The sequence below is a fragment of the Anabrus simplex genome, chromosome 1 (genome assembly GCF_040414725.1).
Source record: "Anabrus simplex isolate iqAnaSimp1 chromosome 1, ASM4041472v1, whole genome shotgun sequence".
Classification (NCBI taxonomy): domain Eukaryota; kingdom Metazoa; phylum Arthropoda; class Insecta; order Orthoptera; family Tettigoniidae; genus Anabrus; species Anabrus simplex.
This window is the reverse complement of record NC_090265.1, coordinates 1,208,762,294-1,208,776,037: the sequence shown is the minus strand read 5'-3', so window position 1 is coordinate 1,208,776,037 and position 13,744 is coordinate 1,208,762,294. Positions and strand designations below refer to the sequence as shown.

General features: G+C 39.0%; 1 protein-coding gene across 1 annotated transcript in view; it reads right to left on the bottom strand.

Annotated features, from left to right (window-relative positions):
- Positions 1 to 13,744, bottom strand: part of Atg6 (Beclin-1-like Atg6) — a 187,684-nt gene that overhangs the window by 34,574 nt on the left and 139,366 nt on the right. Inside the window, exon 7 of the mRNA XM_067151648.2 lies at positions 8,046 to 8,260. Within this exon, the coding sequence (XP_067007749.1) occupies positions 8,046 to 8,260 (215 nt within the window). The remainder of the gene's footprint in view (positions 1 to 8,045; positions 8,261 to 13,744) is intronic.

Below are 13,744 nucleotides of genomic sequence, written 5' to 3'. Positions count from 1 at the left end.
GGTAGTTCCAAGGTAACGAATTTGTTCGCCGTCTCCGATTAAGTCAATGCTACAGTCTTCTTCCACGGATAGCGACCCTCGCTTCAACTCACCTCGGATTACACATCCCTGTACACTTCTGTGGATTGATATCAAGACCAATTTCTTCGAACCTCCTGCGGGCTAGTCGAGTAAGATCTAAGGCGGCTTTAGAAACAGCAGTATTCTCAATATCTTCTCAATCCAGCGGTCCCTTTCTTGAATTACAGTATCTTGAATTAACTTGAATTTCATCGGTGTTTTTCCTTGTCACAGGCTTTTTGCCTGCACGTTATATCAGGCTTGGTTTGTCAAATTTTTTCACTCCCACTCCCCTCCTAGCCAATTTGATGTGATGGGTTTCTACAAAGATAGATTTTCTGCCTGAATTTTCGACAGTGATTTCAACCTATTTTTATTATTGTTAAAATACCAATATTTTGTAAACTATGCGGGCCGCAACTTCACTATGTGCACCTATTGTTCATTTCCATCTGTATCATTTGTTTTCATTTATTTTCTTCTTAGGTTAACAGTTTTTAGTTTCAATTATTATTTTTGTATTAACACCAGTTTCACTGAATTTTGTTACAGTGAGTTTTTTTTGCTCCACATAATGATGTAAATATTGTATATTTGTGCTAATTTTGTTTCTGTCTAGGCTCTCTTTTGTTTCTTAATTTGTTACTTCATTATGTTTTTTTGGCATTTTTAAACTTATATTATGTAAATTATTTCAACCCCCCTCATTTTTCACTGAAGATGGCTCAAACGAGCAGAAACATGTTTGAATTTGTTTATTCCGTCTAATGATGGAATATATGATGTATTGAATTAGGAGGATACACTCATTTTCTCACCTTTGTAAAGTGAAAACCGTTAATACGGAATGATTCTAATATCTTGTAACAACACCACATTCTTGCATCATTCGACATAATAAACATGTACCCCAACATTCCCACAAAACGATCAACAGAAATCATTGCATCCAATCTAAAAAGTCACAGCACTCTAAGTACTTTAGAAATAGAAGAGTTCATTAAATTACTTGATTTTGCCATTAGTAACAACTACTTTAAATTCCATGATACTATTTACCACCAACAAGGCTTACCAATGAGATCTCCCGCCTCTGGTATACTTGCCGAAATTTACATAGACCATTTAGAGCACACATCAATTAGTAATATAGACAATATATTTTTTTGGTGCAGATTTGTTGATGACATTTTTGTCATCATCGATAATAGGTTCCCAAATGAAACCAATATATTAGACAAACTCAACACAATAGACCCCACATAAAATTTACCACAGAAACCAAAAACAATCGCACTCTGAACTACTTGGACATAATGATAACCAGACAGGAAGACCACCTTTCTTACAAAATATTTAGAAAACCCACGCACACCTCAAACACAATTAAAAAAGATTCCGTTCACCCCAACACACACAAAAGAACAGCTTACTACAGCATGATACACAGAGCATTTAATATACCCTTAACAACATACATACATACATACATACATACATACATACATACATACATACATACATACATACATACATACATACATACATACATACATTATCATTATACGCTGTTATGCCTTTCAGTGTTCAGTCTGCAAGCCTCTGTGAATTTACTAAACGTTGCCAGAATCCTCGATTTTCAACTAGTGTTGTGGCCTCATTTAGTTCTATACCTCTTATCTTTAAATCGTTAGAAACCAAGTCTAACCATCGTCGTCTTGGTCTACCTCTACTTCTCTTACCCTCCATAGCAGAGTCCATTATTCTCCTAGGTAACCTATCCTCCTCCATTCGCCTCACATGACCCCACCACCGAAGCCTGTTTATGCGTACAGCTTCATCCATCGAGTTCATTCCTAAATTAGCCTTTATCTTCTCATTCCGAGTACCATTGTTCCCACCTGTTTGTACCAGCAATCATTCTTGCTACTTTCATGTCTGTTACTTCTAACTTATGAATAAGATATCCTGAGTCCACCCAGCTTTCGTTCCTGTAAATCAAAGTTGGTCTGAAAACAGACCGTTGTAACGATAGTTTCGTCTGGGAGCTGACTTCCTTCTTACAGAATACTGTTGATCGCAACTGCGAGCTCACTGCGTTAGCTTTACGACACCTTGATTCAATCCCACTTACTATATTACCATCCTGGGAGAATACACAACCTAAATACTTGAAATTATCCACCTGTTCTAGCTTTGTATCACCAATCTGACATTCAATTCTGTTGAATTTCTTACCTACTGACATCAATTTAGTCTTCGAGAGGCTAATTTTCATACCATACTCATTGCACCTATTTTCAAGTTCCAAGATATTACACTGCAGGCTTTCGGCACAATCTGCCATTAAGACCAAGTCATCAGCATAGGCCAGACTGCTTATTACATTTCCACCTAACTGAATCCCTCCCTGCCATTTTATACCTTTCAGCAGATGATCCATGTAAATTACGAACAGCAAAGGTGAAAGATTACAGCCTTGTCTAACCCCTGAAAGTACCCTGAACCAAGAACTCATTCTACCATCAATTCTCACTGAAGCCCAATTGTCAACATAAATACCTTTGATTGATTTTAATAATCTACCTTTAATTCCATAGTCCCCCAGTATAGCGAACATCTTCTCCCTCGGTACCCTGTCGTATGCTTTCTCTAGATCTACGAAACATGAACACAATTGCCTATTCCTCTCGTAGCATTTTTCAATTACCTAGCGCATACTGAAAATCTGATCCTGACAGCCTCTCTGTGGTCTGAAATCACACTGGGTTTCATCCAACTTCCTCTCAATGACTGATCGCACCCTCCCTTCCAAGATGCCAGTGAATACTTTGCCTGGTATACTAATCAATGAGATACCTCGATAGTTGTTGCAATCCTTCCTGTTCCCTTGCTTATAGATAGGTGCAATTACTGCTTTTGTCCAATCTGAAGGTACCTTACCAACACTCCATGCTAATTTTACTACTCTATGACGCCATTTCATCCCTGCCTTCCCACTATACTTCACCATTTCAGGTCTAATTTCGTCTATTCCTGCTGCTTTATCACAACGGAGTTTATTGACCATCCTTTCCACTTACTCTAGCATAATTTCACCAACATCATTTTCCTCCTCCTTACGAGCTTGGCTGTTCGCAACACCACAAGGATTTCCTTTTACATTGAGAAGATGTTCAAAATATTCCCTCCACCTCTCCAGTGATTCCCTGGGATCCATTATGAGTTCATCTGAATTACTCAAAACACTGTTCATTTCCTTTTTCTCTCCCTTCCTAAGATTCTTCATTACTGTCCAGAAAGGTTTCCCTGCTGCTTGACCTAGCCTTTCCAGGTTATTACCAAAATCTTCCCACGACTTCTTTTTGGATTCAACAACTATTTGTTTCGCTTTGTTTCTTTCATCTACGTACAACTCGCTGTCTGCCTCGGCCTTTGTTAGGAGCCATTTCTGATAAGCCTTCTTTTTACATTTACAAGCTGCTCTCACTTCATCATTCCACCAAGATGTTCGCCTTTTCCCATCTTTACACACAGTTGTTTCTAGGCATTCCCTTGCTGTTTCTACTACAGCATCCCTGTATGCCACCCATTCACTTTCTATATCCTGAACCTGCTTACTGTCTACTGTTTGAAACTTCTCACTAATCATATCCATGTACTTCTGTCTAATGTCCTCATCCTGGAGATTTTCTACCCTTATTCGTTTGCAGACAGATTTCACTTTCTCTACCCTAGGCCTAGAGATACTTAGTTCACTACAGATTAGATAGTGGTCTGTATCATCGAAAAATCCGCAGAAAACTCGTACATTCCTAACAGATTTCCTGAATTTGAAGTCTGTTAAGATATAGTCTATTATGGATCTGGTACCCCTAGCCTCCCATGTGTAGCGGTGAATAGCCTTATGCTTGAAAAATGTATTCATAATAGCTAAACCCATACTAGCACAGAAGTCCAGCAAACGCTTCCCATTCCCATTAGCTTCCATATCTTCCCCACATTTACCAATCACCCTTTCGTATCCTTCAGTTCTATTCCCAACTCTCGCATTGAAATCGCCCATTAGTACTATTCTATCCTTGCTGTTGACCCTGACCACGATGTCACTCAATGCTTCATAAAACTTGTCCACTTCATCCTCATCTGCACCCTCACATGGTGAATACACGGACACAATTCTAGTCCTAATTCCTGCAACTGACAAATCTACCCACATCATTCGCTCATTTACATGCCTAACAGAAACTATGTTGCGTGCAATGGTATTCCTGATAAAGAGCCCTACCCCAGACTCTGCCCTTCCCTTTCTAACACCCGTCAAGTACACGTTATAATCTCCTATCTCTTCCTCGTTATCTCTCCTTACCCGAATATCACTTACTCCTAGCACATCCAAATGCATCCTCTTTGCTGACTCAGCCAGTTCTACTTTCTTTCTTCCATAAGCCCCATTAATATTGATAGCTCCCCATCGAATTCCATTTCGTTCGTCAAGTTGTTTCCAAGGAGTTCCTCGCCTGTCAAATGGGAGTGGGACTCCGATACTCCCATAGGTCCGAGGCTTGCTTAAAGTGTTCTGAGCAAAAGAAGATTTAAATAAAGAATTACAACTACTTCATGACATAGCTAAAAACAATGGATACAAGAAAGAAATGGTTAACAGAATCATTCACAAAATGAAATCCCAACCCAAAACCAAATTAACAAAAATAGACAAACCCAAGAAAGATTACGCACTATTCACCTTCAATAATGTACACATATACCCCATAACTAACGTTTAAAAAAAAACATAACTTAAGAATAGCATTTAAAACTACACACAACAGTACCAATATCATACACAACGTCAGGACAATCAACAGCAACAGTAAATACAACCACTCAGGGGTATACCGTATTAAATGCAATAACTGTGATCAAGCTACGTCGGATCACCGGTAGGAACTTCCTAACCCGATATAATGAACACATAAATGCTGTAAAACACACTCACCTTTCCTCAATAGACCAACATATCGACGGCTATAAACACAGTTTCACGAACATCGAGAACAACATGCAAATCCTGAACATAAACCCCAAGGGCAACCTGCTCAACATAACAGAAGAATTTTACATTTCCCTAGATCAGTATACCAATCCATAATTCAACATAAATGAAACTACAGAAAAACTAACATCATCTTCACTACAGTCATTCCCACCCTAAAAAACAGTTACCTTAACATAATCAATAAACAAAACATGACACGCGACAGAGAAACATCAAACGACACACCTAGCTCTCCCCCTACCCCCACAACAGCAACTCTCCCTACCCCTCCTTCCCTTCCCCTCGCAACAGCTAGTATGAGCCCAAGACGAACAAGAAGCAATACACAACAAGTTCACAATCAAACGCAGCTCAACCACACCAATAACAGTAAGTACATATTCAAATTAGCACACACAATCTTTAGATATTCCTCCAACATAAAATATCTCACAGTTCAATCTTATCTTCCACAGATAATTATAACATCACTGCACAGCTACAAATGGGAAAGGAGCCACTACTTTGAATCCAATGCCACTCAAATTTTACAGATGTCACAGGACAACATAATTAAATTTTAACATAAAACAACAAGACTCAACATACAGCAGAGCTGAATATACATATTTTATTCTAATTGTATCCATACACCTGGCACTCTTTTTAAACTTGGAAAGTGTTTTATTCTATGTATATACTTGAAGACAAAATCTTTTATACATATAATGTGATAATTTTACAAGCAAATCATATCACTCAAGCCCCAAAAACATCAATCAAGTGTACAACTACGAAAATAAGACTGAACACAGCAGTCAACAGATGAACTGAATAACACGCAAGACACGAACGTTCATGTGCATGAAGTGTTCCTACACATACTGTTTTTATCTTATATACTTATAAGTTAGTTTTAAGTGGAGAAGATAATGTTTTATAACTTAATTTTAAGACCTAAAGCATATCATTATAGACATACAACTGCATTGTCAAACATAGTGACATACACGCCAGTTCCTGTTTTGACATGCCCCATTTGGACGTGACCAAATATTTGTTATCATATGGCAATCCCCAGACAATGTAATCTTAATCATAGCTTCATGATCTATATGTGAATGTATTGTTCAGCTGAAGATGATCCTATGTAGGGGGTTGAAACCAGTACTGTAGCATAATAAGTGCAATAAATAAGTATTGATAGGTGGAAGTCCTTTCCTATTTCTAATTGTGATCTCTGGAAGTTGCGGACGGAGTGGTTGGTGGACTGGAGAATGTTATCCACTGTGCGGAAGTGGACCCCTCGAAGAAGTGCTTTAATTTTAGGGATGAGATCGTAGTCGCAGGGACTGAGATCTAGAGAATAAGGGGGTTGTTAAAGAACTTCCCAGCCCCAGAGATTGAAAAACTCAGTCGCAGCTTCTGGTGCATGTGGCCTTGCACTGACATGCAGAATGATGGGTAGGTTATTCCAGAAGCGTCCTCATTTTATTCTTAGAGCTGTTACCAGGTTTGTTTTGCAAAAATGCACAGTAATACTCTGCATTAATGGTGTGTCCTCGAGTAATGGTAAGCTTTATGATAACATCATCCCAGTCGTAGGCAACGATCAGCAAGGCCTTCACACTAGTTCCGGTCGGACAAACCGTTACTTTTCATGGTGACCCGTGATGACACCACTTGTTTGATTGGTATTTCAGCTGCAGTTCATGAGATCTGGCCCAGGTCTTGTCAACAGTAATTATCCAAAGTAAGAAGGCCTCACTTTGGCGTTCATAGCGCTCCAAGTGTGTACGAGCTGCATCATATCGCAGCCATTTTTGATCTTCGGTCAAATCATGTGGAACCCATTTGGAGACGATATTCCGCATTCCCAGCCGCTTCTTCAGGATTTGCAGCACAGTCGAAGGCGCCAGCCCTGTATCGTTGGCCAATTCACGAATAGAGGTGTTATGATCTGCCAGCACTAACGTGTTCACATTCTGCACATCGTCATCACTTACTGTAGGATGATCAGGCAGCGGCATGTCTGTCACATTTTGTCGTCCGTCTTTGAAGGCCTTGAACCACCATGCTACAGTACAGTAAGATAATACACTTTCACTGCGAGTCTCTTGCAATCCTTTGTAACAATGCCTTGCATTGCAACCTCTAGCTCATTCAACTTTCAACCAGCTCCTCTGATCTTGCTTCGAAATCATTACAGCTGTACCCACCAAGAGCACTCACTAGTGCATATAGTGGAAAAGCAACATGGAAGAGGATCGATAGTATTCAATTTAAATGCTGGAGTGTATAAAGATTGATAACGATGAAAATAATGCATGATAATTACTTTTTTACAATTGGCTTTACAGTGCGCTGACACAGATAGGTCTTATAGCAATGATGGGACAGGAAAGGGCTAGGACTGGGAAGGAAGTGGCCTCGGCCTTAATTTATGATAATCATCGTTCTGTGATCACTCTTCAAGTTGTATATAATAATGGATGAATATGCTCTTTGAGATGGATGTGTGAAAAGGCTCTCGTTGTAACAATAGGATATTACACAGGTTAATGTAAGAATCTTCGAGGGGCTTTACAGAACCTGTTTCAATGAGTTTCTCGCTATATGCCATACTCGCTATAGTGGGCTACTCTACGTGGTATTTCTATTACTTGTAGTTTGAAATTAGCAATTTTGTGACATTTAGTTAAATTTAATAAAGTTGGTCAGTAAACATTTGATCCCACCCCCAAATTTTGCCATTAGAAATTCTGGATGTGGCTCTTATTTGGTGGCGGGTGGTATTCAGGATTATATAGTACTAATAATTTTCAAATTTAAATTTCAACTTGATATACTGATTCAAGTAAATATACAGTACTCTTACAAATATTTGAAAATGATAAGAATGAGAATTAGTACGAAGTTCCCTCAACCTCTTTCACTTGTCACTTACTTGATAGAGAAGGAATTCATAGATGCTGAGTCCTCAATCTTTCCTTTGTCCATGCGGTATGGTAGACAGAAACCAGAGTCACCTTTCTCTACTTCCTCCTTGAACTGCTGAAGACAATCCAGAAATGCAACCATTGCGGCATCAAATTTAGTGTCCCACAAGAAACGGAAACCTCCAGAACCATACAGAGGCAACTCTCTGTGTTCTGATAGCACCTGCCAAAAATTAATTAACATTGCATAATTTTAAAAGAATGTGCAGTATCCTGTCTTAGATTAGCAAAAGAGTTTTGAACGTAAAATAATCCTACAATTAATTATATTACCCATACTTTATATGGATCAAACATCCTACAGCTCAATTCGTCACTATCTTGTAACAAACGAGGAATGTTATCTGAATACCAGTGACTTACTGGGAAAATGGCTCCAATCTAGATTTAAATTACATGGTATTAAGACTTTTCATCATGAGCGACTAAACATGGCCAATGGCTGAGCGCACTTGTACAGATGAAGCGGAGAAGTGTGGCATTAAATTATATGGAATAATTATATTAATACAGCAGTATACTCTTTGCGACATCACTGATCCGATATTCTGTTTGAATTTAAAGCAAAAGGCCTTGTAATATTTGTCTTGAAGAAATGAACGAACCTATAACATAATGGAATTCTGGAACTATAACTTCCACAGTTGTTTTCAACAGTTTAAGATGCATTACATTAGGACGATCAACAAGTTTGCAGAAATAAATTAAATGTTTGAGGAAATTGTGTCTATGTTGGGCCGAAGAGCAGGCGTCAAGATTTCTTCAAATACCACAGAGCAATTAGTAGTGAATATTTCTTTTGGAACTAATGGATAAATTGAGGAGGAGTCATCGTCGTCATCATCATCATCATCATCGTAGAACCCCTGCAGCATGCCGGGTAGCGTGGTGTTGAATGAGCCTTTGTCATCATTATCTGTCCAGAAATGCCTTCTCTCTCACCGCTGACTCCCAATTTCCTCCTCTTCTCTCTACAATCTCTCTCAGCTGGCGTAGGCATCTCTTCCTAGGTCTTCCCACTGGTTTTCTTCCTTCAATCCTTCTTTCAAGGCAAGCACATGGTGTTCTTGTTCCAGGCATTTGCTTTACATGCCATACCATGTTAGTCTCGAAGTCCTTAGGTTCTCTTCTATCGAGTCCACTTACAGTTCCATTCTGATGTCATCATTCCTTACACGGTCCTTGCATATTTTTTTGGAGGGTAGTTCGTAGAAAATTCATTTCACATCCTTGCAATTTACTCACTTCTCTTTCTGTGTACACGTTTCTAGTCTGTATGTGGGAATGGGCACAAAGTACGACTTATGCAGAGTCACCTTGGTTCTCATGGGCACTTTGTTATCCCAAAGTAGATGTCTTACGAGGTTGGAGAAGTTGGAACTGCTAGCCACTCTGTTTACTATTTCTTTATATGCCGTACCCCCACTGGAAATCATACTTCTGAGGGTATTTGAACACCTGTACACATTGAATGTTTTCACCTTCAAGCTTTATGTGGCAGCCAGTATCTTTCCTACTCATTTTCAGTGCAACAGTTTTTGTTGTACTATCTTTCATCTGATACTGTTTGAACTTAGCTACCATTTATCTAGATTGTATGTGGGAATGGGCACAAAGTATGACTTGCATCTCTATCTCTCCTCAGATGCTAGATCATCAGAAAACACCAATGTGCATAGTTCTCCATCTCATTCTCTTTTCAGGTTTTTTTAGTTTACGACAGTAATGAATAGCCATGGTGAAAGTAGGTATTTAGGAAAATTAAGGACAATATCTAACTGTTGGAATATTTGTATATGTTTATTACAACATCTAGGCCAGATCTCAGCATTCTACTGTTTTACTCTTCTCTCTACTGACTATGTTGGGTCACCACGTATTGTCTGTCTATTTCTGGCCACCTCAGAGGAAAGAAGGAGCATTTAATGTCTACTATCTACGTCAGAGAAGCAAGAATGACCATCATTTAAGTGCAATAGCTATTGTTACAAATATGTTGAGTGAAAATCCAGTGAAATCTTGGAAATAACTTGTGTGGTTACGTAATCACATGTCACAAAGTGTTGAGAAGGCCAACTGTTGTATTAAGGGTAGATTATTCAAAGCAATCGAAGACATTTATGTTGACAATTGGGCTGCAGTGAGAATTGATGGTAGGAGAGTTCTGGGTTGAAAGTCCTTACAGGGGTTAGACAAGGCTGTAAATCTTTCACATTTGTTGATCATGATTTACATGGATCACCTACTGAAAGGTATAAAGTGGTAGATTGTGCTGAAAGCCTGCAATCTAATATCTTGGAACTTAACAGGTGCAGTGAGTATGATATGAAAATCAGCCTTTCCAAGACTAAAAGTGGTGTCAGTAGGGGAAAACCTAATAGAACTGACTGTCAGGCTGGGAATACAAAACTGAAACATGTAGATAATTTCAAGTATTTAGGATGTGTATTCTTCCAGGATGGTAATATGTTAGATTAAATCAAGGTCCAGCAAAGCTAATGCAGTGAGCTCGCAGTTGCGATCAACAGTCATCTATATGAAACAAGTCAGCCATGGGACGAAACTATCTTTACAATGGTCTATTTTCAGACTAACTTTGCTGTATGGGAGTAAAAGTTGTATGGACTTATCCATAACCTAGATGTGACAGACTTGAAAGTAGCGAGAATGATCTCTGGTACAAACAGGTGGAGAACAATGGTAGGGCGATACAACAATATGCTTTACGTCACACCAACACAGATAGGTCTTATGGCGATGATGAGGTAGGAAAGGGCTAGGAATGGGAAGGAACTAGCCTTGGCCTTAATTAAGGTACAGCCCCAGCATTTGCTTGGTGTGAAAATGGGAAACCTTAGAAAAGCATCTTCAGGGCTGCCGACAGCGAGGTTCAAACCCACTATCTCCTGAATGAACCTGGAATGAGGAGATCAGATCAATAATAAATAAATGTTGTTACATCCCACTAACTACTTTTACTTTTCACAGATGCCGAGGTGCCAGAATTTAGTCCTGCAGCAGTTCTTTTACGTGCCAGTAAATCTAGTGGCACGAGGCTGAGGAATTTGAGCACCTTCAAATACCACCGGACTGAGCCAGGATTGAACCTGCCAAGTTGGGGTCAGAATCCCAGTGCCTCAACCATTTGAGCTACTCAGCCCGGCTAAATCAGACCATGCAGCATATAATTGGAGGTGTTTGCAACATCCAGAAAAGCGAGCCGAAGTGGTTTGTTATTCTCATAGTTTTTCTCAAGTAGGAGCCATGCAGCATGGATTGCATCAGTTCTGCTGCAATTTTTCAAAAATTCAACTTGCTTTTTGGTCATTTTGACTATCTTTTTTCAAAACCTATTGGTCTATAATATATATTTGATGATCTTCTTTATATGACTCACAGGTTGGATCAAGTAATAATCAGCACACTCCATAGGACTTCCCTTCCTTTAAAAGATGGGTACAGTGATGCTCTGTTATAAGTCAGTCAGCTTTTGTCCCTCTTTAAATAAATTGGCTGAACAACAGTCTTAGCCAGCAACACACAATAACAAGCAACACAGCTCTACTGCAAAGACATCTCAGACCAGTGGCTTTTCCCAACATTATTTCCTTTAGCACGTCTTACTGTATTTCTTTGATGGGTCCTTCAATGGCCCTTGTGTTTTTTGGCTGGTGGGTGGGGGGATCCAACACTCAGATTATTAAACAGAAGCTTCTCAGTTTCTTACAGTCTAGCAATAATTAACAACACTAGCCTGCAAAGATTTTCCGGCACAGGTAATTGTATACGATATACGTTACATTTAGTGTCCTTATGTAAAAAATAATACCAGTTGTTTCGTATCACGTACAGATTTGTCACAAGTCCGTCTCATGTTTAAGCTAATGGAGCTTCGTTGTTGAAAATGAGGTTTGGATTGGTTGTATGGAATGCAGGTATGGACATGTCTGAGAGAAAATATTGTATGTGCTCTGTTTTGGAGGAGAGTATGTAAATACAGGAACACTGGAAGAACAATTAGAACAGTTGCAGTTTGTGCATGCGCAATGTCAGATAAGGTCAAAACACCAAGATTGTGTTTCTCTGTAGTCTGAGAGGAGAATCAGAGAACGTGTGTCACGCCTTTGTCTACAAGTTACAACATGCACTTTAAGTTGATTGAGTAAATAAGCGAGTTAGTTTGTGTTAAAATGGCAAGTGGCAGTGATGTTCGGAGGCAAAAATGTGTGAACAATCCCAACTCTTTCTTTAATATATGTGGCCAGTATACAATTAAAGGCCAGAAGCGAAATATTACGCCATTTATAAAACGTTCCATGTACCGAGCAGCTTTTATTGCTACCATGATTTTTTTGCCTCCCTATGGGCAGCGCTCTGCGCGGATATACAAAATAATATCCACAACCGCAAATGGTTATCTGTGGATACTGTAAATATTTAACTACAGTATATTACACCCAAGATATTAAAACGGATAGAACATTCAACGTAAATACAATAGGCCTGGCACCTGGCACCAGAACCCCTACAGTCACAGGTTTATGAGGGATTTTCTCTTGCAACTACTACCAATGTATTGACCTTTGTTCCTTCCTTCCATTAATTACGGGCAGGAGCTAGTTAGACTTAGGTCAGATTTACGGATTTTTGGTCTCAAGGCTCTTTACATATCACCATTCTTCCATACCACTGTCAAGGGTACCAAATCACAAGCAAAAATAAAAGTACATCTGAGTGAAAATCAATAACCATCATTATTTAGAAATTATCAGCAAAATGATCCGCACGGCCATACAGTTTGTATCTGCCAAGACATCCACAGATATCCGGATCCATGCAGGGCTCTATCTATGGGCTCTTTGTAGGCGATACAACACAACTGAGTTATATAACTAGAGCCCGGATTTTTATGCATTAATAGGTTAGAAAACAAACTTACTGAAGCGTGTAGCAAGTATAATCTACCTTCACAAAGATTATGCTATGGGGTTTGCATAAACATTAGGGGTACGACCCATCAGAACCTCTATAATTTATGTTACTCTTGCTACATTATGGAAGAGCGGGTGGCCGACACTTCCTACTAACCAAATTAGTTTGCAATCTAACCTGTTACTGCATAAAAATCCGGGCTTTATCTATAACCTTTTCTTCTTTTCAACTGCATCTATGTCATCATTCCAAAGTACATAAAACAGACAATCCATTGTTATCATTACTTCATTGTTCCAAGAATGGCATGTTTAGTTTTGTGAATAGCCTCGTTCCCCTTCCTCCAGCTTCAATCAATCAATCAATCAATCAATCAATCAATCAATCAATCAATCAATCAATCAATCAATCAATCAATCAATCAATCAATCAATCAATCAATCAATCAATCAATCAATCAATCAATCAATCAATCAATACTGATCTTCGCCCAAGTGGCAGATTCCCTATCTGTTGTTTTCCTAGCCTTTTCTTAAATGACTGTAAAGAAATTGGAAATTTACTGAACATCTCCCTTGGTAAGTTATTCCAATCCCTTCCTATAAACGATATTTGCCCCAATTTGTCCTCTTGAATTCCAACAGGACTTAATCCTTATTATAACCATCTACAGTAATTGGGACATGTTTCACCCGCTTGCTGGGCATCATCAGCC